Genomic DNA, 27,604 nt, shown 5'->3' with positions numbered 1-27,604 from the left:
TAATTAGATGCTGAGGCCCGATAAGGCTCTCTCCTCAGAGCCTCTGCCAAGCAGCCTGCCTCTGAGAGGTGGGCAAGAGGATTAAAATCTGAAAATGGCTGGAGGTTTTCTCATGTGTCACAAGCCCATCCCCCAAGCCCAACCCTTCCCCAAACCAGAAAAGATTTAAAATGGATCAAAAATGCCTATACCTTCCGTCATTTAGATGGGTTCGTTAACATCCTTTTTCTGTTTTGTTCAACTCACACATTTTCTGTGCAGTCAAATTACAGGTGAAGGATGGGCTTCTCACTCGCTGCGAGTACCGTCGAGCTGGCGATTGCACGCTTCTCTGGAATGTGGTCTCTATTCCAAGGAACCATGTTGACTAAACTCCTTTATGAGAATATGTTGGGACATTGCTGTCATACGGCTTCTTCTCCCTGGTAGCTTGTCTGACTCTCACGAAAGGCTACGTCAGAGGTCCATACTGCCTGGGTTCAAAGGAAACACTCCTCTTTACTTCTATTTCGTTTCCTTAAAGCAGGACGTTTCAACATTGGCACTACTGACATTTTGAACAAGATAATTCTTCGTTGGGGGGGGAGGGGGGGCTGTTGGTGCATTGTACGATGCTTAGTAGCATCGCTGGTCTCTATCCACCAGGCACCAGTAGCTACCAACCTCCCCCACCCCCACCCCCACCCCCACACCCAAATGTTGACAATCAAGTATCTCTCCAGACGTTGCCAGATGTCCCCCTGGAGATTAGAATCGCCCTTGTTGAGAAGTTTTGGCCTCCCATCTCAGTGTGACAGTATCCATACAGTGAACCTTTATTTATTGGTGGGATGGAACTAGGACTCCAAGCCAGTGCTGTTTATTCATCGCGTCTACAGAGTTGCTATTAAGTCATTCCGAAGGCACAGGGAGAGCAGTTGAGGGAACGCTTGTTCTGATTTAACCAAGCTGGTTCCCCCCAGTAGCTGGATTTGGTAGAATCTTCTAGTTTCTGAAAAAGTTGGGTCTTACTGTTTGTGAGTCATCAGCACTTTAAAGATAAGAAAAAGGAGGCTCCCGAGTCATTTCACACACAGAGTTAGTCACCCCCCCCCCAACCTCCCCCCCCCCCCCCCCGCCCAGTTCTACTGAGAGTGCTGTGTTCTCCTAAAGCCACGCACAGCAAGGCACCACCAGGGTTTATTTATACAACTTTCCCTATGCAAGAACCGTCAAAAAATAACCTGCTGGCTGCCAACAGGAGGTTCAAATTTAATTGACCCAAAGTAACTATCATTATTTTGAGAGAAAGGTTTAATTGCAAGAAAGGATATTGCAAACTTGGAGTGAAGGAGGAGAATGCTTGGTCGTTGGTGCTCAAGGAGTCCCCTGGCCAAGATTCAGAGGCCACTGGACTAGTTCAGGAGGGAGAACAGTACATGGTAAAGTAGAAGGACCAGAGGAACCTTCTTTCTTTCTTTGATTAAAATCACTGCTAAGGCCAAATTCTTAAGGTAAGAAATCAGAAAGGCATGGGGTTATCCTAACGCATATACAAGGCATGAAAAATATAAGGCGTATTTGATATAAGAATATGAAAGTTAAATAAGTGACCTAATGTTCCCTTAATGGCATAGAACTTGAATATGTGAGTCTGGTGGTGTGGATGTTATGGGGGATAAAACAAGAATGCCTTGCTACCACCCACATATTGAGAAATCCCAGCCACCCCCCACAGCGAGGTACCACGAACTTGTAAAAGGTATGGAAAAATACTTTGCACGTAAATTATTAGAAGATGACAAATCTTTAATGATTAGATACATGAAAATTGGCCTACTTAGAAAAGCACCATACAAATAATAAATAAATGATTTCAAGATTTTCAGGAAATCTAGAAAAAATATTCAAATAGCTAAAAGTAAGGGTTAAGATTTACGTTCTTAAAGGACTGGCAAAAGCTATTTCAACAAAGAAATTGTGATGGTGGGGTTCTTTTGTGGGGTTTTATTCTCTCTCTATGAATCAGATATCTTCAGTTCCAGAGGGCATATGTTATACTCATTCACAAAATTCACTTCTTAAATGTCAACCGTAATTGAAAAACAAAATATTATTTTTTTAATTCACTGAGGTCGCTCCAAATTCTTGCCTCTCGCCTCCTGTAATGGTCCCTGTCGGAACAGGCCCTTCCCCGCTAAGGCCTATGCAGCAGGCTGAGCTCTCATTGCTGCAAGCATGTGGCACTGGTCTTCTGAGAGGAGAAACCCTTTCTCCTCTGACTTGGAGTGATTAGTGTTAAATGAACAAACCATGGAGTGACTCACGTGATTACTCTGAGCCCAATGTGTGTATTTTCCAAGACCAGTTAGGCTGAGTTTTAAAATCTGAGTAGACAGATGCCGTAGTATTTGATGTTCGCTCACCTTTGCAGAGGAGTGCATTTTGGTTATCGTCTTAAAATCGCCACTTAGACGCTGTCGTTACCAACTGGAGATAAATGTTTAAAGAACATTTTAGTCGTCTCCTAGAGACAGTTATTTATAGATAGCCACAAATACTTTTTTTTTTAAAGAAAGGCTAACTTTTCATTAACATCTTTCTTGCAAGTTGAAATTCGTTTTTATTAAACCAGTGGAAAAGACCAGGTTTTTTGGTGTGTGTTGTTTTAGTGGAAACTTGACTCAATTTGTATTTTATTTCACGGATGAAGGCTGAGCACAGTAAAGCTTCGAAAAGCTGTAACAGTACGCGGTCTGTTTTAGAAAACACGCTTCTTGCTAGGAACAGACTTGCGAGGCGCGCGCGCCGGAAGTAGCCAGGGAGCCACTTTTAGTGAAGGAGGGACAAGCCCTCTGCTCCCTGTGAGGGTCAGTAACCAGCTCCTGGGAGAGTAACTGCGCTGAGGAACCTTGCAAATATAAAATCGGAGCAGAGTGTGTGTGTGTGTGTGTGTGTGTGTGTGTGTGTGTGTGTGTGTGTGTGAAACTGACATGATAAACTGACCCAGCAAAGTGTATCTTCAAGCACTATACCTCAAGTGACCCCCCACATTATTTAAATTACCAAAAAGATGTTGCCAATTTTAAATCAAAAGCCTTAATAGTCTAACTTTTTTTGCAATTTATCATCAGGATATCAACATGAATATTCATAAAGATTCAGCCACACAAGCGTTCATAGCTGTTAATATCAATAATCATAACACCTACAAGGGGATAACCTGAAAGTTCAAAGATGGGGGAGCAAGTTAAATTCTTGAGACATTATTGCACTGATTCGTTGGAATGCTGTGTGGCCATTAAAGTGATATTGCAAAGAATATTCAGTGTCTGCAAAAATATTCACTACATGTAAAGCATATACATCATGATTTATGTGTGTCTATGCACTATTTGCCTAGAAGGGCACATACTAAAATATTAACTAGTTGTCTCTGGCTGTCCCCATTATGGATTAGAGTCCATGTTATTTTCTTCCCTTTTGTCTTTAAAGAGTACTTTACAATTGTTTCATCTTTTTAAAAAAATTGCTGCTTTGCCCTAGCTGGTTTGGCTCAGTGGATAGAGGGTCGGCCTGTGGACTAAGGGGTCCCGGGTTCGATTCTGGTCCAGGGCACATGCCTGGGTTGTGGGCTCAATCCCCAGTAGGGGACGTGCAGGAGGTAGCCGATCAATGATTCTCATCATTGATGTTTCTCTCCCTCTCCCTTCCTCTCTGAAATCAATAAAAATATATTTTTAAAAAATTGCTGATGAAAGCAAATTTATTGAACAACTTCTCTGGGCCAGATACAGTCTTAGTCAGGCAGTATGTTAAATAAAGCATGCATTCCTGAATGCATCTTATTGAGAGGTTATATTTTAAAAGTCAAGGTCATTGGAAAGGAAAGTTAAGCCCCTCAGAGTGACCGGTGGTGTGGGAAGAGCGAGCTGTCTTTAGGCCTCAGAGACATAACAAGCACCTGAACTCCCACCTCCTCTCCCTTCCTCTCCGTGATGGGGCTCTTAGGCTGCCGGCCAGGGCGAGGGTCAGAGGTGGAATGAAACACAATGCTGGGGCCACGAGCGCGGAATTACGGAGGAGGACTTAGACGGCAGGACCTGACCTCATTGTTGTAGCAGAGAAAGCACGGCTGTCCCACTGCTTTCCTGCAACCCAGGAAGGAAGGTGTAATGAGGATAGAATCACCAGCATGTAGAAAGGGTACAAGGGCCTGGCTGGGGGGCTCAGTGGTTGAGTGTTGACCTATGAACCAGGAGGTCAGGGTTCAATTCCTGGTCAGGGCACATGCCCGGGTAGTGGGCATGATCCCTAGTGGGGGGCGTGCAGGAGGCAGCCAATCAGTGATTCTCATCATTGATGTTTCTCTCTCTCCTTCTTTTTTAAAAGAATTTTTTAAAAAAAATTTTTTTTTAAAGAAAGGGTGAAAGGAAGAGGGCTTGTCGCTCAGTAGGGCAAAGAGGTGGGTATGAAAGTGACAGGGCCGGCGGTGTGGCTCACCGACCGGCTTCCTGGTGCCCGAGTGGAAACGCAGAGGAGAAAAGGAAAGCAGAAAAAAAGTCCAAGTTGCAACTTCAGCTGTGCAACTATTTGGGAAATGATCAAAACCTTGGATAAATGTTTTGGCATTTTAATTAAATCCACCATTAATATTTAATTTTAATAACATTGAGTTAGTCTTTTGAGTCCGGTGCTCTCCCTGAGCACTAACTTGGAAACTTTTTGTTCAAACCTGTTTCAGCAAAAACATGCTGCAATGAAGCTATATTTAACTTTATTTTTTCTTAGACATAAAACTTCTTTCATGCCCTTTTTTATGGCCTAGCTCGGAAGGCGTCTAAACGAGTGACAGGTTGATGGCTTACTTTACTGCCGTGAAGCCAGGTGAGATCTCTGTGTGCTGTGAGATGCTTGGGCATTTACCGGCGTCATGTCACTCCTCAGGCATCTACTTCAAAAGGGATCCTCGTGAGTGAGGGCCCAGCACCCTCCTCATGAAAGCATTCACTGTGGACCCGACTTTACAGCTGGGCTGTGCGCCGGAAGCTGGGGGCGTGGTGTGGAATTCAGCACTTACTGAGCTGGTCAGCCACGCAGGCAATTTCAGGCTAATTTGCTATTCAGGAGACATCCTGACAAAAATATACCTTTCCACTGTGATAACATGTACAGAAGCCTCCCCCAGATTTTCTGATGCAATTGTGTTTATTGCCACTTTTCTTAGTTAACAGTAAAATTCCAAAGGCGAAAGCGAGTCAACAAAAACGGAACTATCCGGCAAGTTTTGAGGTTGTTCTTTGCAGAATGGGTTCTCGATTTTAATCTTTTCATCACTGATCCCTTGACTTAAAAAAAAATAAAAATCAGAAACCGTACTTCTGTTACAATTACCTTTATTTTCGGCACTAGCGTTTGTGAACAGTTCGTGCTTACCTAACTTTCAGCAGCCCCACTCAGCTTGAAAGGAGTGCTTTCAGCCTCTGATCTATCCCTAACTAATTCATACAATAAATTAGAGAATAAACGATACACGCACGTCCTCTAAGGGAAATAGTCTGCCCCTGCCCCTGCTCTTTGGTGCAGCAAGTGAAGGTGGCTGGCCCCATTGGTTTCCCGCTGACAGCCCCAGAACCAGTTTCCTAAAGGGAGCGCTGCGCTGCTTTCAGCGGCCTTCAGCTGCACACTGCGTAGCTGAAATCCTACATTTAAAAAGTTAAGACAAAACTGAATGTAAAATATATTTTTTATTGATTTCAGAGAGGAAGGGAGAGGGAGAGAGAGATAGGAACATCAATGATGACAGGGAATCACTGATCAGCTGCCTCCTGCATGCCCCACACTGGGGATTGAGCCCACAACCCCAGCGTGTACCAGGAATCGACCCGTGACCTCCTGGTTCATAGGTCAATGCTCAACCATTAAGTCATGCAGACCGGGCCAGATCTGCACTTGAATTAGATTTCCCATAGTTTTTAGAGAGTGCAAGCAAAGTATTTTTACACGTGACCCTTTTTGAAGAAAGCCTTGTTAAAACCAGAGCAAGGTCATTCTGGTAGATAATGGGGAACCACAAGGAAAACTTAACGAGAACATAGATTTCTGTTAATTGTGCTTCTGGGTGACAGAGTGGTGCAAGGTTTCCTTTCCTGAACAGGAATGAGGCGCGAGGCTAAGTGCCTGGGTAATACGAAACTTACTTTTAGTGCAGTTCCACCTATCTTCTTCTTCTTCTTCTTTTTTAAAAATAAAATTTTATGGACTTCAGAGAGGGAGAAGAGTAAGAGAGAAAAACATCAATGATGGGAGAGAATCATTGATGGGCTGCCTCCTGCATGCCCCACACTGGGAATCGAGCCCACAACCCGGTCATGTGCCCTGAACGGAATGGAACCGTGACCTCCTGGTTCCTAGGTCAAGGCTCAACCACTGAGCTACACCAGCTGAGGCTCACCTGTCTCCTTAAACCCTTTATGGAGCCACCAGCAAGCCGGGAGGCCGGTCCCCGGGAGAACTCCAGAACCTTCGTGAAATGTTTTATTAAATCAAATGCCCCGCCTGCCTCTCGCACCTTCTGTTCAAAGAGCTCATTAACAGCCAGAAAGAAAAGGCGAACAGCAGATGGGGAAGGAGGCAGGGGACCCGCCCTCCCCCAAGCTGGTGGAGGAGCCAGTGAACACTGGGAGGGGAGGCTGCGTGTGCATCCTGGTGGGAGTGTCCCAACGCCATGCGTTCCGTGATGGACACTTTGCTGGAAGCTGCCTGCTCCTGCAGCCTGGAGCGCAACTGATGGAGAGAAGTGCTGGGTCTGTGAAGACAAAGGGAGGTTAGGTAGCTTAGCAGTGATGGCGAACCTATGACACGCGTGTCAGAGGTGACATGTGAACTCATTTTTTGGGTTGATTTTTCTTTGTTAAATGGCATTTAAATATAGAAAATAAATATCAAAAATCTAAGTCTTTGTTTTACTCTGGTGGCAAATATCAAAAAATGTCTCTATGTGACACGGCACCAGAGTTAAGTTAGGGTTTTTCAAAATGCTGACACGCCGAGCTCAAAAGGTTCGCCATCACTGGCTTAGGGCCTGCCTTTCACACTCACAGGAGCCCATGAGTTACCCGTGGGCTCTCTGGGCTTGGGACGCGAATTATATTGTGTGTGGGGGGGGGGGGGGGACGGGGGCAGGGTGCCTGCCTGCCCCAGGAGCCTGGACATTACTTACATACGGGCCCCGGAGGCTGGAAAGTGTTGTCGTTGTTTATGTTTTTATTGGTTTGTTTGATGTTTATTTTGAAAGTGGGCAGGGCTGTGGGGAGGGCTTTGGGGGAGAGCTGTGGTGGGAGGATGGCTTTGGAAGAAACTGGGGTGCAGTCCTGCGGACAGTGTGCTCCCTTCAAGGACGCTGCTGTTTCCTGTTCAGTGACAGTAAAGGGACCAGGCCCAGGAGTCTGCCGGGGTGGGCGGGTGGGCGAACACCTCATAGGCAGCGAATCCGGGAGCCAGACCTGCCACAGTGCCACCTGCGCACGGGCTCCCAGCAGCCCTTGGGTTAGGGAGCGGCATGCCCATCAGGGGAGAGCGTGGCTAAGGGGGGTCTAACCCTGGGAGGACCCTTAGGAGAAACCAGTTTTTAAATTCACACACACACACACACACACACACACACACACGCACACACACGCAACAGGCTCTGGAGTGTCATAGGTGCATCACATTGTTTTGTATTGCTTTGTCTTTTCAGAATCTGAAACAATTTTCCCATTTCCTGGAAAAATAAACTAGTGTCAATAAAATAGCTGGCAGGACAGTCGTCTTACCTAAATGAAAACATGGTTTAATGAAATGCAATGTTATGAGCTTGGCAAAAAACATGTCTTTGAATTATCTGATTTGGCTCAAATGAAATGACTGCTCTTGCTTTCGATGGTAAATGGCCTGTGCTTTGTGGCGTGTGTCCTTGTCTTCTGAGTGAGGTTTATTTCTGAAGCCGGTGAGATGGCGGTGGGGGGGAGGGGTCTGCCTCTGGGGCTGTAGGGGACCTGAGATTGGGGTCCTGCAGGTGTCGGGCTGGAGCGAGGTTCCCTTCAGTTCTGCGAGGGCGTCCACACAGGGAGGGAGGCCAGGAAGGGAGAGAGGATGGTCCACGCACTGGGAGACCCTGAAGGTAATGGATGAGCTCGGCACGCTCAGGCAAACCTCCTCTCTTAGGATGGGCGCCAGCAGAGGAGCAATGCTGGTATCTGGCAGCCCCTGTGGGTTCCTGGGAGAAGAGTGAGCAAGTGCAGTCGATATTCGACCCGTGTGCGACGTTCCTGGCCATCGCCACGGTTCCCTGCGTGAAGTGGGCGCTTGAGGAAGGAGGGGCGTCCGGATTCCTCAGTCTCAGAGCCTGAGAGGAGTTCACTGGAAACCCAGTGGGGTTGGTTTTCTAATCTGGGGACAGCACAGCTCCGGGCCCGATGTCTGCACAAGGCCCTTTGCAAGGAGAGGGGGCCCTTCTCCAGTTCTCAATGTTCCCGCCAAAGAGCCAGCTGTGGAGCAGCAGTGAGGGGAGCTCCCAAAGGGTCTGTGAGACTTGGGAGGGCTTTGCGGTAATGGGAGCTGATGGGTGATGTCCAAGGACATATTCTCAGAAAATTTAAACAAGACTCATGCAAAGAGAGGAGGCACGTGGGTTAAAGATTGTTTTCAATAATGATGGACTTCATGATAGGCTAAACTTTCTTGTTCAAGGAGCATTTGAGGAACAGAGCATGTATAAACACTTTAATGAAGCAATATGCAAATAAAATGGCTAGGTTAGATGCAAAACTGGTTAATATCCAAAAGGGCAAGGAGCTATAACTTCTGGACTTCTCTTTTCTGCCCCACAGACATAATGTGGATCTCTCCTGGGCACAGATCTACAAGTTAGCATGTGAATTCAGAGAGACCGAGTCCTGAATTAACATTATACTAAAAAATTAACCCTTGGGTGCAGTTATCAAAACAGTGCCTCAGTATGATTTTTTAAAAGGACACAGAATCATCCTTGTTGCCTCATTTACAAGTTTTACATCATTTTCCTTAAAATAGGGAATCCATACATATCAAATATTTGTGGATTTTTGTTTGATACTTACCCCCTTGATATTGACCCCTTTTGCTCTTTTTCCTAAACTTACGTTACCCATGTATGGTAATGGTTCATTCACACAGAACTTTTGCTTTTGTCCTCTTCCCCTCTGCATCTCTCTCTCTCTCTCTCTCTCTCTCTCTCTCTCTCCACACACACACCGATCACCACAACCCACACACACCCCCATGATTACTACTACCACCACCACAACACACACACACACACACACACACACCCATGATCACTACCACCACCACTACAACACACACACACACACACACAATGCAGGGAACCAAAGAGAAAAACAGAATAAGAGAGCATCAGGGGACTGTTCCCCTGATAGAATACACCCACATATTGAACGCACTGCTGATATAGAGGGAGAACTGAACTCTTGAATTGCTCTGCAAAATTCAGGCGGTAAATAGGTGTGGTCAAGGCTAATTCCTTCACTGTGAATATCCAGGGAACGGCGGAAGATTTTTGCTGTTGTACTGAAACTCCTGCAGCAGCTGTTGCCAGCCCCAAGAGGACTGCAGCACTCCCAGTCACATCCTTGGTGGATATATTCGGGGCCCCCAAGGCACACTCTGCTGGTATCAGCAACCAAGGCGTACGCTGTGTATCTGGACTGTGCTGATGGCGACAGCCTGTTTGTGTTCCCTCCGAGGTTTGCACAGGGACCCTTGTCAGCTGTCTCTCTCTGTTATCTGTCTCCAAGACAGGAACACGCCTCTTCTGGCTCAACACGCACACACAGGAGTGAAGCCAAATTCCGCGTCCCCTCCATCCATGATCGGCTTCCTCCAGCCTTGTGTTTCCAGTAACCACGGTGCCTTAACCCCCAAGAGAGTGGCTTATTTCTTCTGAGTTCATCTTACTGTTCCTCCTCATCTGGACTGCCTGTGGCGAGATGAACAGGGTCATAGAATTCTGTTATTTCAGAAACAAGTAGCCTGGCTTTTTTTTCTGGACTGAGTTAGGTCATTACAACCAGAAAACATGTTTGGAATTCTCTTACTAATATCTCTCCTTCTTCGTAGTATTGGTCCATCAACCAGATCACAATTTAGTTTGCTATTAGTCTTATTTAGTACCTCTGACGGGGGAGCAGGGGGTCCCCTCACGGGGAGCTACAGGACTCAGAACAGTAAACTGACGTGGTTAAGAAAGACACGTATCCGAGAGCATTTTTCAGTTACAGGACTGTGTTCTGTGGAAGGTCAGGTTTATGTGTTTGCTTTGCTGGTGGGCTGACTGGTTGGTTTTTTCAATGTCACAACGAATATGTTTTCAGATTGTTGTAAAGGGAAAAATCCAACCAAAAATATAACCTACCGGTAATGCTTTGTGTGGTTCTGCACTCTCAGAACAGGTAGCCATTGTGTTACCACTCTAATTAATCCCACGATAGCTCTCATTCATTGATCAGACTTAAGTTCATTAAATTCAGCAAACTTTTATTGAGTGCATACTACATGGTATAGGTAGAGCCTGCCTATAAGGAATTTGGAGTTTAATGGCCATGAAGAAACACACTCAGCCAACAGCAACACTGGCCAGCATGGTATTGTTGCCTTAATAAAGGTATGTTAGTCCTGGTCGTGAAAACATTGACCCCTTACGTTCTGGCTAGGTACCATGGAGAAGGTAGCTAAATGCCCTTGGAAATCATCTGGCTCAACCCTTTCACTTTAAAGATAAATGTATCTGATCCTTTACTAGAGTAATCTATATTTGTTGTAGAAAGTTTAGAACATGTAGAAAGGTGGAAACAAGAAATCAAACACCAAAGCCTACCACCCCAAAATAATCATTATTAACCTTTTGATATATTTCCTTCATCTCTTCACATATTTTACTTTTCACATATAAAAGATAATATTAAATATGTAATTTTGTACATTGATTTCCCCCCATACAATATTATGGAAATTAAGAACTTTTGATAAATATATTTTAATTTAAATAATGTTCCATTATTGGATCGACCATAATTTAGGCATTCTTCTACTACTTAGGTTGTTGTACACTATTTTACTATGAAATGCTTTCGGCTTGAAAGTTTCTCAAGATAGAATCTCTGAAGTAGGTTTATAGGTCAAAGTATATGAACATTTAAAAAATATTTTTATTGATATTTTGGAGAGAGAGGAAGGGAGAGGGAGAAACATCCATCAGCTGCCTCCTGCACACCCCCTCCTGGGGATCGAGCCTGCAACCTGTGCATGTGCCCTGATGGGGGATTGAACCAGCAACCTTTTGGTGCACAGGATGAGGCCCAACCAACTGAACCACACCGGCCCGGGCTAACGTGTATGAACACTCAAGGCTCTTGCACGATAGTTTTTAAACACTATGCATTTTATAGCGTGCATTCGGCTTTATCTTCCCAGCAGGTTTCATGCGCCGTCCTCATACAGACCGCGGGCTCTTCTGCCTTTTAATTGGCACGGAAATTGCTAGGACCTGAGTGCACTCTGGAGGGCGGAGATAAGCAGAGCAATCAAAACCAGCTCCCGGGAAGAAAAGGAAACCCAGTCTCGCCAGGCTCCCAGGAGCGCCCTCCTCAATTCCTGTTATCTCCCTTTAGAGTTGCATGGACCCTGATTTGCACAAGCGTAGAGAGGTCATGGTTCCTTACCTTTAGAATTGTGGGGGGAGGCAGAAATTAGATTAGGTTCAGACATGTCTAGAAACCACGGAGTTTCTGGCAATGGCTGTTAATAACAATTTCAAGCAAGACAGCTTCTCCTAATAGCTGTGAGCGGATGTGAGCAGAGTCAGGCGCACCGCAGAAAGCCACCGCCGTGACTGCCGAGGCCCCCAGAGAAGGCTGGGGTCCCCTGAGGCCCAGTGTGGCCTGGGACATCCTAGCAATCCTGAGGCTGAAAGGCCGGTGGGACCCCCTGAGCTCTGTCCCAGGCCCTGCATGGAGCGTAGTGACACAGGCTGGGTGGTCTGTAGGCCCCGCACCCCCTCTGGGCTGAGCTGAGCCAGGTCTCAGCACAGGTGACTCAGGCGTGGCCTTGAGGTTGCCCGCACAGCCTTTCATTCTCAAGCACAGACATTTAAGGTTGAATTTCTCAGGCACAGAATGTGAGGTAGAATTTCTTACAGAGGTGCCAGCTCTGCAGGGGCCTTGGCCTGCTCCCAGCCCTCAACAGACTTGAAGACTTACACACACCCTCCTAGTCCTCGCTGCCGAAAGAGAAGTAAATCCATTTAAAAAATATATTTTATTGATTTCAAAGAGGAAGGGAGAGGGAGAGAGAGAGATAGAGACATCAATGATGAGAGAGAATCATTGATTGGCTGCCTCCTGCGACCCCCACACTGGGGATCAAGCCCACAACCTGGGCATGTGTCCTGACCAGGAATCCAACCGTGGCCTCCTGGTTCCTAGGTCAATGCTCAACCACTGAGCCACGCCGGCCGGGCAGTAAATCTATTTTTAAACCGTTTCTCAGAGCACCTTCTTCTCACGGTCCTGGGGGTACTGTTGGATTGGTTTTCTCGCTCCTCTCCCTCCTCACTTATGTGTCAGAGTCTAACCATAGCCACCGAGAGAGAAGCTACCTCACAGACGCGCTGGCTACATGCTTGTTTTTACTGTCAGAGCCACGCTTGCTTTCTGCTTTCCTAAATAGCACATAGAAAAACTTGTTTAAATCAGCTTTAAGTCTCTTGGGATCCCTGCATTTTTCTTGCCGTGTTTTCAAATAGCCAGTCATAATCTCTACTATTTGGAAAGCTTGAGTTCCTAGTTCAATATTTATGTTTCCTCACAGTTTTGGACAAGATTACTGTGTTGTTTTTTTAACCCAGCGGCCATTGGATTACCATTGAGTTTATATTTATCCTTGATTTTGTTATCACAGATTCATTTTGTAGAGAAAGCCCTAAACTTGGCCTTCTATTACCTTTTATTTTTTAAATTTTTTTTTCACTTGTCAATCCTCACCCAAGGATATTTTTTCATTGATTTTTAGAGAAAGTAGAAGGGAAGGGGAGAGACAGAGAGAGAGAGAAATATCAATGTGAGAGAGACACATGGGTTGGTTGCCTCCCACAGGAGCCCCAACCAAGGCCCGGGATGGAGCCTGCACCCCAGGTACGTGCCCTTGACCGGAACCAAACCCGAGACCCTTCAGTCTGCAGGCTGGCGCTCTGTCCACTGAGACAAACCGGCCAGAGTACCTTTGTTGCTTTTAAATCTAAGGGGTCCTCAAACTACGGCCCGTGGGCCACATGCAAATACAAATATTGCATTTGTTCCCGTTTTGTTTTTTTACTTCAAAATAAGATATGTGCAGTGTGCATAGGAATTTGTTCATAGTTTTTTTTAAAACTATAGTCCGGCCCTCCAACGGTCTGAGGGACAGTGAACTGGCCCCCCGTTTAAAAAGTTTGAGGACCCCTGATCTAAGACCTTGAGATGTTCTCTGTGTGAGCCCACGAGCCCTGAAGAAACACCCTCCAGATTCAGAAAACGTCCTATCAATTGTTAAAGTCTAAAATGCAATCCTTTCCTCAGGCCCCAGAATTACAGAGCATCCCAGCCTCCCCCTCCACAGTGCCCTCCCCCTCCCCCACTGAGCCAGAGAGTTCGTGTTTCACAAATAAGGCCCTTAGAAGGTCTGCTTGCTCCCACCCTCGCTGCTTTCTCTCAATGGCCACGTCAGGGGCCCATCATTATCTGCCGGTGGGGGGCTGGAAATGGCTTTAATCCCAGCCCTTCTGGTGTTTCACCCAAGAAGGCAAGGTTATAGGAGGAGGGTGTGCAGGAAGAGGCGGGGTCAGGCAGTGCTACACTCTTCACATAAGCTTCATAAATAATTGCTCAATTGAGAAAAGGAGCAATTCTGGGATTTGGGAGATGACAAGGAGTAAGATGAGGTAGCCCAGATAAAGGCTTTAGGAAAGCAGCCATTTTAACAGATTGTTTAGGCGGAGGGCCAGGTCGATCTTCGAAATGAGTGCACATTTTTATTGTGCCGGTAACAGCCCGTGATGCCACGCTGGAGGTATACGTTAGAGTTGTCCATGGCACCCCCTGGACTATCCATTCCTGGTGGTCAGGGACCATTTTAGAACTGATAACGTCAGTACCTAGCAGAGTGCTCAATAAATAATTACTGAATGAGTGAGTGAGGGCGAATGAAATTCTTGAACACACACACTACCTTTCCCTTCCTCCGCCTCTTCAGTGGCCATGTATGTTCTCTGCACAGCTGAATCCCGATGCCTACCCCAGAGTCCTGCACGGGGATTCTCGGCAAATATTGGGCGACTGGTTGCCATAGAACATCACACGCTTTTTGTATGATCAAAGTATGTGTGTGGAAAGTCATGCCCCGTAACCAATCTTCCGGGAACATGCCTGAGGTGAGGCTATAAACAGTGTATTGTCTTCTTGCCTCTTCGTGTGGGTGAGATGGTGGAAATGATTCTGTGTTCCTTTGATTACAAGTTCATTCCAGGACCGGATCTGGAGTTGGGCGGCACGGTCAATTCCAGGAAGTCTTGCAGGTGATAATGCTGCAAAACAAAGCAAAAGAACAGCTGTTTTCTAGCCTTTGTGAGCAGTTAAAGCTACTTTTATTTCCACTCTGTGAGGCAGATTGGTTTTAAAGTTATTTGCTTTGAAGTTAAAATTAAATTATTCTCATTATTCTAACATACCTTAGATGGTTTAAGTTCCATATTCTATTCTCACACGAATAAAAGCAAACATAAAATGTCTCTTACCTCCACTATTTCTATTTGTGTTGTATTATTTGTGATATTGAAATTGTGTGCTTTTAGATGGAACGTTTTACACTGTTATTTGATCTACCCAAGAATCCAAACATTGTTTCCCACGTGCACTGACTGGAAAAGAATTCTGGGCTATCGGGGGATCTGTGGACATCATTTGTTAAATGAAAAGGAAGGTTAATCGCTTTTTTTTTCCAAATAGAAAGAGCTTTAGTGTTTTTCTGATTATGAAAACCACACAGTCACTGCAAAAAGAGGTCAGGAAAAATAAAAAAGAAAGTAAAAACCCTATCTAATTCCGCGTTCGGGTTATTGTGCTATTCATTGTAGGGTATGTATGTCTAGGCTTTTTCTCTGCATATATAGTCATGCCAGTGCAATTTTTAAAAAATTGAAAATGGTATAATTCCACAGATATGGTTTTAAAATGTGTTTCTCCCCCTTGACAACTTTGAGGTTTTCAGGGAGAAAAACGGGGAACGTGAACTTTAGGAAGTTTTGCTTTCTTCGCACCCCCATTAACACAGCTTCTATAACAATCTGCATTACTCTTTGAATCAGTCAGGATTCAGTCGAAGGACACAGAAACCATGCTAGCTATTTTAAGCAGAAAAAGATTTGTTTTTTAAAGATGGGTGTTGTTTACGGGATTGTTGGGAGGTCCAGAAGAGGGGACCTTTCTAGGCTGTTCCTCCAGAAATAGGTCTGAACTGGAGCACTCGGTGGCCAGGGCAGCTGCCCCTTCCCTATGACCAGGAGACAGGGTAGCAGAGAGCAGCCAGCGGCTGGCTGCCCGTGGCCCTGGACCCCAGCTGACAGTCACTGCCGCTGCTATTGGCCCCAGAGCCACACGCATCTGCTTGGCCCGCACCATCCTTCCTGCTCTGTGAACTCACCGTGTGCGCCCCCACTTGGTGCATTTGCACCGACCCCTCCCTCCTCCCAGACACGCTGCTGCCACACCTTCACTAGCTGTAATTCTTTTCATTCAGGTCTCACTTTAACTGAGACCTCCTTGGAGGGGCCTTGCCTGGCCATCAGCTGTGATGTCACTTCCCGGGCACTCGATCTTGTCACACTGATGTATTTTCATCATAGCATTGACCAACGCCAGATGCCTTTCATTTGTGAATGTGCTTGTCTGCTTTCTTTCTCTGTACTGGGAGCTCCATGGGAACAGGAGCTTCGTGTCTTTTGCAACCCTTTCTCCAGGGAATGTGTGTTTGATGGCGAAATGAACCAAGCATTGCAGTTTTTTCATCGTTACCATCTGGTGGGTGAAGCGTGGGCTCCCCATGAATGACTTCTCCGGGTTGGTGAGGCCGAGCATCTTTGAAAACAGGAAGCCTTTCTTGTATACAAACGCTGAGAAGATCTAGAGCAGTGGTTCCCAATGTGGGGCACACGCCCACAGGGTGGCAATTTGTTTTTTTAAGGGGGGCAATTTGAGTGAATTTTTGGCATTTCTCATGGTCCTAGGGCAGTGTTGGCGAACCTATGACACGCGTGTCAGAGGTGACATGCAAACTCATTTTTTTGGTTGATTTTTCTTTGTTAAATGACATTTAAGTATATAAAATAAATATCAAAAATATAAGTCTTTGTTTTACTATGGTTGCAAATATCAAACAATTTCTATATGTGACACGGCACCAGAGGGTTTTTCAAAATGCTGACACTCCGAGATCAAAAGGTTCGCCATCACTGTCCTAGGGGCCTCTTATAGCATATCCTCCTATATAATAAAGGCTAATATGCAAATTGTCCCCTAACCGGGAGTTCGACCAGGGGGCGGGGCCGGCCAGCCAACTGCCTGCAGCCCCTCCCCCCGGCCGGCCTGGCCCAATCGGCCCCTATCAGGGCGGGCTGGCTAGACCCCACCCATGCATGAACTCCTGCACCGGCCTCTAGTATAAATATATATTGTGACATATTTATGCATTTCAGTTCTCTATTACATGTTTTGAAATTTTATTTGCTTTTTTCATATCGCTTCATATTATTATTATTTTTTAACAATTCCTTAATGATTTCTTCCTCCGTACTTCAACTGTCCTTTCATTCTTTTATTTTTCTCTTTCATGGATGCCATGTTCTTTGGAAGCTTGTTTAGACCAAGTTAATGGCCTCTTAGGAGTTCACTTTTTGAAAAATAAGAATTATTTGTCACACACGGGGGGTGGGGGGCATCAGGATTTTAGAGACACGTAGGTGGGGCGTGGCCAAAAATAGGTTGGGAACCACTGTTGTAGAGGTTGAAACCCTCGGCGTCTTTGTTGGACGCACTATGTCAGGTTCCTTACATTGCTGATAAGTTGCACAATGTCTTCAGTTCCTGACACCTCCTTCCTCACTTGTGCTCCCCTAGTACCCATGAAGTCAGACTCCTTTCGTGGACTGCACTGACGTCCTGTCGTTTTCCTTCCTCTCCACAGCTTTTGGAAAGAACCAACGGTGGTTTTGAAGAATCAGATCCGGGTGCTACCAAGAGTCCACTCCACTTGGCTGTAAGTGAGAGTCTGTGGGCAACTTCGCTTGTTACAGGAAGAAGCAAAACGTTCCTAAAAACGGGGCTGCTCTGACAATGAAAGCACAGGCATGCAGAAATAGCTGACCATGAAAACAGTGCCTGGGCAGAGGCTCAGGCACAGCCATTGACACCCACCTCACCACCCTCAGTCACATCCACCAACACACCCACTGACATACGCACACACACTCTGAATCCAGTGAAATCAGGTTAAAATGTGCATAAGTCTTTGTTCCTGGAGATGGATTTGGAATGGAAAAGGTGGGTAGGTAGTGGGATGCTTACATGTAAAAAATTCACACCGGTTGGCTTTTGGTATCGGTTGCTCTAAAGCCGTTTGAAATGAATAAAACTAAAAAAAAAAAAAAAAAAGACCGTACCCTTTTATGTAATGATGTTTACTTTGAATTTATATTAGTTCACACAAACACTCCATCCATGCTTTTGTTCCGGCCCTCCCGTCCAGTTTAAGAACCCATTGTGGCCCTCGAGTCAAAAAGTTTGCCCACCCCTGCTCTAAAGGTTGCTCCCTGAAATCTCTGCCCAACCATCGGCTGTGCCTGGGGAAGTTACCCCATCGCTAAGTGTTCACAGACAGCACTAGCCACCCCCAGAGAGGCCTGTTGGAAAGGGTACCTCAGATGGAACCCTTATGCCCTTTGAAAGCGGGGCTGAGTGCACCGCCACGCCTCCTTCTGATCTGAGAAGAGACTTCTCAGCTTCTAGAAATTCTGTCATCTCTCATTCATTCTTAAAAAGTGATTGTTCAGTGTTTTTTGCGTGCCTGGTGCTCTGCTAAGCTCTGTGGGTTTCCAGTCCTGGAAAGACGGGGTGGGCTTTGGGAGTGAGAAAGTGCATGCAGAGAGGGCTCCCAGCTGCCAGTCTCCTCACTCGCAGCTCACCTGGACCTGGTTTCCCTCCTGTAAATGAAAAGGGGTGAGTCAGCTAAGGATCCCCAAACCCTTTCCAATTTGTTCATTAATTTGTTGTATGAGCTTAGCTAAGTATCTAACCTCTTGTGCCTCAGTTTCTCCACCCCCCACATGTGGAGAGCAGCAGTACCTCTATCCCAGGGCCGTTGAGGGAATGACATGAGCTAAGGAAAGCAGTGAGAACAGTGCCTGGCGCCTGTGTGCAACCAGCCGCGTCATCCTCCCTATGATTAACATAATGTTGGTTTTTCATTGACATGTGCCGACTGTGTCTGTAGTAAGCACTGTCCCAGGAGCTGGAGCTGTTGCCATAAGCAAAGCCCGGGCTCTGTCCTGGTACTTTCCAGTCCAGGCAAGTGACTGTGTGGCAGGATGGAGGGTGATAGGTGCTGCGTGTGCCACACAGAGATCGGCGAGACGGGGGTGGAGGTGGCCGGGGTGCTGTTACATAGCGCAGAACCTCCCTCCTGCACGGACACCAGGGCTGCCCACGTGGCTGGCTGACACCTGAGTGTTCTAGGCAGAAGCGCAAAGGTGAGGGCACGCTTGGCAAGTTACCGGAAGAGCCAGAAAACCACTGTGGCAGGGAGAGTGTGGCGTGGGGAAGGGACAAGGCCTTACATGTTGCCAGGGGGCAGGGAGCCGCGTGGGTCAGAGGGCCTCATGCTCTTGGAAGAACTGTGACCTTTCCTTTGAGCAAAATTGGAAGCCCTTTGGAGGAGTCTGAGGAGACAGATGGAGTGCTATTACTTTTGTTTTAAAAGTGTGTGGAGTTGAAACTGTAAGGTAGACAAAGCAGAAGGTAGACAACCAGGCAAGCAGGGATGAGGATGCCTTTGGCCGTGGTAATATCAGTAGGCTAATCCTAAAACATTTTAGTCGTGCCCTTGAAATGCAAACCGTTTAAAAATATATTATTTGCCTTGCCCTGGCTGGTTTGGCTCAATGGATAGATCATCAGCCTGAGGACTGGAGGGTCCCAGGTTCCATTCCAATCGAGGGTGCGTGCCCGGGTGGGGAGCTTGTGGGAAGCAGCTGATCAATGATTCTCTCTCATCATTGATGTTTCTCTCTCTCTCCCTCTCCCTTCCTCTCTGAAATCAATAAAAATGAAAAATATTTTAAAAAATAATAAAAACAAATAAAAATATATTATTTGCTTCAAGGACTCCCCAAGGATGCCATCTGCCTGTCCAGGGGCCTCTGAGGCAGTTCACTGGATGAAACCCCAGGGCATTGGCTTCTTAGGTGGAAGCAGATGCCCTCCGACCTGCTGGCCACGGGACACCTGACCCATCTGGTTACCATTGGCTGCCTGAATGATCCGAGCCTCCAGGGTGACGAGCCAGGGAGTTCATGGGCATTTTCAGCCACTTGAAAAAATTAAATCAGGAAGCAGGGCTATGCAAATGAGGGCTCCCGCTGCCCAGAGGTCCAGATGGATCCATGGCTGCGCGGATTCTGTGAGGACCCCCAACTTCTTCCTCCTCGGTGTCCTCGGTTCCCATCGAAAAAGTTCAAAGAAATGAATCACATTCTAAAAATATGTGTTACGTACTGAGATTTAAGGAATTTTGTGAAACAGACTTAAAATGTTTGTTCCCTGCGGCAAAGGCTTACGCTGGGTTGTCTATTGAAAGCCAGCACACTACGTGCTTTTTGAACCAGCGTGTTTTTTCTTTTGTGAGTTGCTTCCTCCTTTAGTTATTTCAGAAATTATTTGTGGAATTACCTACTGACCGCCTGGTGGAAGATGATGGGAATAGAAAGGAGAATAGGACAGTTTTCATCGTGTACTGCTGACTACCGAGTCCCTTTCAGAGAGCTTAAAGCTTTGTTATCCGCTCTTTCAATAGACCCCGGAAGCCATATAATTGTCTCAAGACTGAATCGTGCATTAACCATCAAAGAGAATCCCACAGGGCTAAGCTCTGAAGTGTGAAGATAAATGAACGTTCTGGTCTAGTCCGAGTTACCTTTATTATTCCCCTCCTGTTGCCTTTGACGTTCAGTAGTCACTGTGTCTCTTCAGTTCTGTATTGTAATGCAGATGTATGCTAAAATCCAGGAGCTGGAAACGGGGCCAGTGATTTCCAACTTAGGCACACACAACTAATTACTAGAATTCTGCAGCGCACCAAAAGATGTATTTTTGGCCTCTGTATTTGTTATGGCCTAACAACAACAACAACAAAATAGGTATATGTTTGATTGATTCACACCGGATGGCTCTTGTGTTTACTGTTGTCATTTTTTATCTGACAATCTAAGGGAAAAGAGGTCAGTGCCCCTGACTAAGCCGTCAGGTAGTGCATGTTTTAACCACTCTTGCCATGGCACACCGGTTAAAAACCGCTGAACTAGTCTAGGCAACTAGGCAAAAACCAGGATTCTGTAGGTAAACCCGGACTTACAACCATCCTGCCTTTAAGGGACGTTTCAAGCTCCTGGTATCGAAGGAAGTATGGGATGGGATTCTGAGGCTTCTCTAACTGCCAGCAGGGTTCCCTCCGTTTTATTTTGACATTAAGCCTCTTTCGCTTGGACACATGCTGCTGGGTTTAGTCGTTGCTGTGAGGTTTAAAGGGCCTCTTGGAGGAGGTGAGTTCATACGTCAGCACCCAGCTTATGCGCCTGTGGTGCCCCTGCGATGCCTCCACGCCGGCTGCCTTCCTGAGTCCGTCTCTGTGTCTTCTCTAGTAAATCTAACGTGTTTGCTGTCATGCTTCACAGATATGCATGTGCTCTGTAAGTCGCCGGTTCTATTTTCTGAGGCTGTCATACTGACAGAGGTGAACATGTTCGCTGTTTTTGTCGCAATAGGAATGGGCCCGGAAGGTCCACCATTTGCAAATGGCAACTAGATCCTCCTGTTACCCACGTGGAGTCCGTTCCCCGGGTGTGACCTCAGGATGTCCACACAAGCAGACTCAGTTGCTGCCATTACAATTTAAATGTTTTTATTGATTTCAGAGAGGAAGAGGGAGGAAGGAGGGAGGGAGAGAGAAACATCGATGATGAGAGAGAATCGCTGGTCAGCTGCCTCCTGCATGCCCCACACTGGGGATCAAGCCCCCAACCCAGGCATGTGCCCTGACCAGGAATCTAACCTCCTAGTTCACAGGTTGACGCTCAACCACTGAGCCACGCAGTTGGCTGGGCCCTGCCATTACAATCTATTTATTTATTTATTTTAATTTAAATTCTTTATTGTTTTAAAGTATTACGTAAATCTCCTTCCCCCCGCCCATTGACCTCTCCCTGGCCGCCCCCACACCCCAGCACGTGCCCTCACCTACCTCTCCCTGTCTGTGTCAATTGGTTTTGCTCATATGCATGCATACGAGTCCTTCGGTGGATCTCTTACCCCCTCACCCATTACAGTGTAAAGTGAGAGGAAGTGTTATGCAAAGTCAGTTTTCAAATAAGCCACAGACTCCAGCCCTGGGTGAGACAGTTGGATTTACACCCTGATGTCAATGCTTCTGTTACCACATCTGCTTAGAGCAGGGGTGGGCAAACTTTTTGACTCGAGGGCCACAATGGGTTCTTAAACTGGACGGGAGGGCCGGAACAAAAGCATGGATGGAGTGTTTGTGTGAACTAATATAAATTCAAAGTAAACATCATTACATAAAAGGGTACGGTCTTTTTTTTTTTTTTTTTTTTAGTTTTATTCATTTCAAACAGGCTGGATTCGGCCCGTGGGCCGTAGTGTGCCCACGGCTGGCTTAGAGTCACCTCTGGCCTGAGTCAGTGGTGGCAGAGACCAGGTGATGGGTACATGGGAATCCATCACACCAGCCTGTCTTCTTGGCATAAGTTGGAATTGTCCTGTAATAAAAAGCTAAAGAAACAAAGCCATTGGCCCTGTGGCGCCCATTCCATGGCAGCTCATGCCAAGGCCCCAGCCGGGGCTCGGGGTCCGTGTGCTCTGAGTCCCAGCTCCCCATGTGAGGCCGTGTGACCCCGGGCCGCTTGGCCCATGTCCCTGTCCTTCCGTGTCCTCGTGGGTCAAGTGGGGATCGCGATAGCATTCAGACCATGGGTGGCCGTGACAGTTACAGGTGCTGCCTGGCTCAGAGCAAAGGCTCAGCCCAAGTGTCGCTTCAGAGTTGATTTTAGACTGAAGGCCCGGGAGCCTCTGCAGTTACGCTTTGCTCAGCAAGTCCAGATCCTCAAGGTGGGGCAGGGATTCGGTTCTCCGTCTCAAGAAAGGCCGTGTGCGGTGTAGGAGCGACGGCCTGGGCGTTCCCGAGCGCAAACCGTGCTTCATCACTCGTTCGGGGCACTTCCCCCGACGCCAGGCCTTCCAGGGAAGAGTGTAGTTTCTGATCCGATGCTTGTTAATCAGCTCTCCGCCCCGGAACACGTAGAGACAAAAGTATTTTGTCTGAAAGTCACTTCAGTGGAATTACTGGGGGGAAATGATAAGACGTTGCCTGAAAGCATAGGTTTTCGTGGTCTCAGATTTGGGGTTTTGAATCCCGACTCTGTCATGTACTAGCTAAGTGCTATTGAGTCAGTGAACATTGCTGGTTTCATTGTTTGTTTTATTCATCTATAAAAAGGATGCTTGCAGCGATGAAATGAGAGGCTATAGCTGGAGTGCTCAGCACACTGCCTGCAATAGTGCTATTTAAAAAACATATTCCGCCCTGGCCGGTTCGGTTCATTGGGTAGAGCGTCGGCCTGTGGACTGAAGGGTCACGGGTTAGATTCCGGTCAGGGTCACATGCCTGGGTTGCAGGCTTGATCCCCAGTGGGGGGCATGCAGGAGGCAGCCAATCGATGATTCTCTCTCATCAGTGATTATTTCCCTCTCTCTCCCTCTCCCTTCCTCTCGAAATCAATAAAAATATATTCAAAAAAATACTCAGAGGAAACAATTTAAATAATTTTTTAAAAGATAAGGTCCATATGTCCATATGTTCATTACTTTACTTTTCATTTCTAGAAGTTCACAGTTTCTCTCCTAATCTTCTAAAATTTGCTATAAATATAGAAGTATACATATAAAGACATGTATATATCTGGATATATTTGCTTTCTTGTATAAATGAGGTCATGCTCTATGCAGTGTTTGCAACTTAGTATTTTTTTTTTATTTGATAGGTTTTGTCAAATTGCTCTCCACAAATGTCACACCAATCTATATTCCCACCAACAGAGTATAAGATTGCTTTTTCCACCGCTCTTAACTAATACAGGACATGACCAAACTTAATCATTGCCAATCTGGTAGTTAAAAAAATAGTACCATAAAATATACGGGTTTTTTTTTCATATGTTCACTGACCTTTTCTTTTTCTGTGAGCTGCCTCTTTATGCCCTTTGCACATTTTCTAGTTTTTAAAAATGGTTTGTAAGAGCTCTTGTTATATTAAGGAAACTAACCTTTTTCTGTGCTGAGCCCTTTTTCAAATAAATGGTGCCTGAGTAATCACCACAGAAGAAATATGAAAGGTGCCGGAGACCAAACAGGGGACTTGGGCTGAGGACTCCAAGGACTGGCCTTCCCTCCTCTCTCTCACCTCCCTGCTCCTCCCTGTCCCTGCTCTCTGGATTCCTACACCTTTTCTGTTCTTTATTTCAATGTCCTTTCTCTTGTGTGTACATGGATGCTTTTTACCTCATAGACTTAATAAAAATAAGCTTTCAGACTTTTGTTTTTTAGTATGAAGGTTCTTTCTCTTAGCATAGCGTAGGGCCTCATAATAAGTCAGAACTTGGCGCTGCTACACAGAACATTTTTCCACACTTTTGTCTGTTTTCATTGTAATCAGTGGAGGGAGTAAAGGGGAGAGGAGGAAGCATCAACTGTGTACACGGTATGATGCAAAGCCTGTGTGATTTTTTCTCTCTTTTTTTTTTTAATCCTCCCTGTGAGGCACCTTTTATTGCTCTCCTTTTATAGACAAGGAAACAAACTAAGTGAAATTAAGAAACTCACCCAGGGTCACGTGGCTAGAAATGAAAATATTCAACCGCAACAAGGTCTGTACGCCTCTGTTGAATTATGAAGACCACATATTTTTGGTAACCTTTTGCTCCAGGTTTAACAGAATAATCTCCCGGAGGAAAAAAAAAATCGGATCATGTCAGTACGGTTAGCCTGAACTGGCAAATATAAGAATATAAGAATATAAGAATATAGTAATTCATTCAGCTGCTGGTTTGCATTGGGAGAGTAGATCGATAGATACAAATACATGAATCCATTCATACATTCAGTGCCTCTGGGGCAGATTATTTGACAAAAGAGAAAGGGCACGAAGGAATTCATGCATAGCTGTGGGTTTCATGCATTTTGATTTTTCAATCTAATTGTTTGGTTTCCTGTTTTTTTGTTTGTTTGGTTGGTTTTTAAAAAATATATTTTATTGATTTTTTACAGAGAGAAAGGAGAGGGATAGAGAGAAACATCGATGAGAGAGAAACATCGATCAGCTGCCTCCTGCACACCCCCTACTGGGGATGTGCCCACAACCAAGGTACATGCCCTTGGCCAGAATCGAACCTGGGACCCTTCAGTCCGCAGGCCGACGCTCTATCCACTGAGCCAAACCGGTTAGGGCTGGTTTCCTGTGTTTTGCCTTATCCCGAGTGTCTGTCTGACGCGCTCCTTGGGGTGGCCTCTGTCTGTGACCTTGGAGGCCGCGCCCCTCACTGGGGGAGCGGTGGGGTCCGAGGCGAGCGAGCACTCGTGTCACTGGCTTCCCCTTTGCAGGCCTACAATGGGCACCACCAGGCCCTGGAAGTGCTCCTGCAGTCCCTGGTGGACCTGGACATCCGGGACGAGAAGGGCCGCACCGCTCTGGACCTGGCTGCCTTCAAGGGCCACACGGAATGCGTGGAAGCGCTGGTCAACCAGGGGGCATCCATCTTTGTGAAAGACGATGTCACCAAAAGGACCCCACTTCACGCCTCAGGTGCGTCTCGCCCAGAGAGTGCTTAGCGTTCCGCGGCCGACTCGTAAGCTGAGTAAAAGGTTGGCAGCATCTTCTTCCATCCCAACTTTTAAAACATTTTCTTTCTGCTTCAGGCGTGCCTACACCCTTCCAAAACCCTTGGCTTCCCATCCACGTGGAGGTGATCGGTGTTCTCTGGCCAGATGGGCCCTGGCGTCTCCTTTAAAGATGTATTTTTTTAGAGCAGTTTTAGGTTCACAGCAAAATTGAGAGGAAGGCACAGAGACTTCCCACCCACCTCCTGCCCCCTATGCATAGCCTCTCCCATTATCAACGTCCCAGGAGAGTGGTACATGTATTACAATTGATGAGCCTACATCGACACCTCATCCCCACCCCAAGTCCATAGTTTCCATTAGGGCTCACTCTTGCTGTTGTGCGTCCCATGAATTTGGACAAATGTGGAATGATATGTGTGCATTACTACAGTATCATACAGAGTACAGTGCTGTAAATCTAGCTCTAATGATCCTCCGTGCTCCGTCCGGTCTTAACTCAAAAGAGAGTGCAGAGCCTTTGGCCAATAGTCATCACAGAACGTTCTGAAAAAGGGCAAGGCCTACTGTGACCTTCAGATAAGTCACAAAGAACAAAATCACACAGCATTTTAAAGTGGGAAATTCATGACATTTCAGGGCTGTTTCATAAAAGGAGTCATCAGACAGCGGACTAATCAGCACACCGTTCTGCCAGCCTAAAGGAGGCCTCTGAGCTTTTGCTCTGATTCTTGGTGCATCGGGTATAAGAAGGGACTCTTAAAAAGTGCATGTAGATATCAAAAAGGAACTAATTGTCTTTTTCTGGGATTTTTCTCTAATACACATACAGTCAAACTGTATCAGGACCCTGCTAGAGGTCCACACAGATATAAAGTGATGGGGAGAGCCTCTAGCTCAGTGAGGGCATATGTTCCTTTGGAGTCAGGATTCAATGATATCTGCCTTTGATCAGGATCGTAAATATTGTCTTATGATGAGAAATAACTGTCTTATACCATTAAATGAGTGTATTGAAGAAGCAAAGAGTGAAGATGGTTTTCCAGTAGATTTAATGATCGTGTTGGGAAAATTTTATCAGAATGTTAGACTTTGTAGAAGAATTTCCACCTACAACCCTGAATTTCCAAACCACTGAAGAAAAACAATGTGGAGTAGAAAAAACACACAAAACATGGCTGTTGCCTAATTACCTGGAAACAATTATTCCTGGGGGGAAAAAACTTCAGTCATGAGGTCAGCAGTGGTTGGTTAAATTGCAGTTCTTATTTTTTTACCCACATTCAGTTTTTTTGGTATTGTTGTAAAGCATTATACAGTTTGATATTCTAGGCATCCTTGGCATTATTCTAAAGTTCAAATTTAGTTCTTTTAAAATATTGGTTGCCTACTCTTAAGGCAAGCACCCTGCCTTAGTTACGAGGTACTCCCTGACAACGACAAAGGGCCTCTTTTCATTGTGGAGAATCGCTCTTGTAAACAGTGAACCATGAAAAATAACCATGGTCACTCATTTGCCACTGCATAGGTTATGGTCCAATGGAGCCCCCTCGTGGTCAAGCCGACTCACTCCTTTTGGATGTCCCTCAAGTCATTCATTGGGCAACACAGGCTGTCATTCGACTCTGTCCTCCACAACATGTCTGCTACGTGCAAGCTTTAGCCCGTGCTTTCAGAATCTGCTTACCCTGAATCTCTTCCAACTCATTTGAAAGGCCAACTTTTTGTTGTTGTTGTTTCAAATCCTGGGAATTCTGTGAGGAGCAGGAGCCAGAACGGATGTCAGAGGTTTGGGCACAGCTAGTTGCAATGGCAGTTACGGCCTTTGAGCAGCGGAGGCGGGGCTAGCCTAAGACAAAGCTGGACTTGGCCCCGCACAGCCAAGGAGATGTTAGCCATTGGGGAAATGGAGAGTGTGGGGAGCCAACAGGAATTCCACTTTGGCTGCACTTTTCCACGAAGGGGGCCTTATACTCACCTGAGGGCTATTGGCTCAGTCCAAAAAGCAGTACCCCTCCCCCCCAAAAAAACACACACAACACACACTACTGTGGGTATTGGTTTGCTCTGCAACACACTGGCTCAGTGATAGGAACTTAGATGATTTTTCCCTTTTTCTGTTTAGCCAAAAAACAAATATCCTTGGAACTATGATGGTTATGAGCCTGTAAAGGAGGTCAAGCTGATGAAGAAGGAGGCATCAGTCACACTCCCCTGACCCTCCCTCTGCGTTGGGGACCCATTGCCCCAGCATTTAGCTGCCAGTCCTCTGCCCATCCTTTCCTTTTAAGCATACAGTAAACTGCTCGCCTACAGGC

At 46.1% G+C, this 27,604-nt stretch overlaps 1 protein-coding gene across 6 annotated transcripts in view; it reads left to right on the top strand.

Moving 5' to 3' along the window:
* The window catches only part of ANKRD44 (ankyrin repeat domain 44), a 229,537-nt gene that overhangs the window by 178,469 nt on the left and 23,464 nt on the right, over nucleotides 1–27,604 (top strand). For all 6 annotated transcript variants that reach the window (XM_059702637.1, XM_059702635.1, XM_059702634.1 and 3 more), the window contains exons 17-18: nucleotides 17,293–17,364; nucleotides 25,050–25,251. In XM_059702637.1, the coding sequence (XP_059558620.1) occupies nucleotides 17,293–17,364; nucleotides 25,050–25,251 (274 nt within the window). The remainder of the gene's footprint in view (nucleotides 1–17,292; nucleotides 17,365–25,049; nucleotides 25,252–27,604) is intronic.

Source organism: Myotis daubentonii, chromosome 7 (genome assembly GCF_963259705.1).
Source record: "Myotis daubentonii chromosome 7, mMyoDau2.1, whole genome shotgun sequence".
In the NCBI taxonomy this organism is placed as follows: Eukaryota; Metazoa; Chordata; class Mammalia; order Chiroptera; family Vespertilionidae; genus Myotis; species Myotis daubentonii.
The sequence above is the reverse complement of the archived record's forward strand: the minus strand, read 5'-3'. Positions and strand labels throughout refer to the sequence as shown.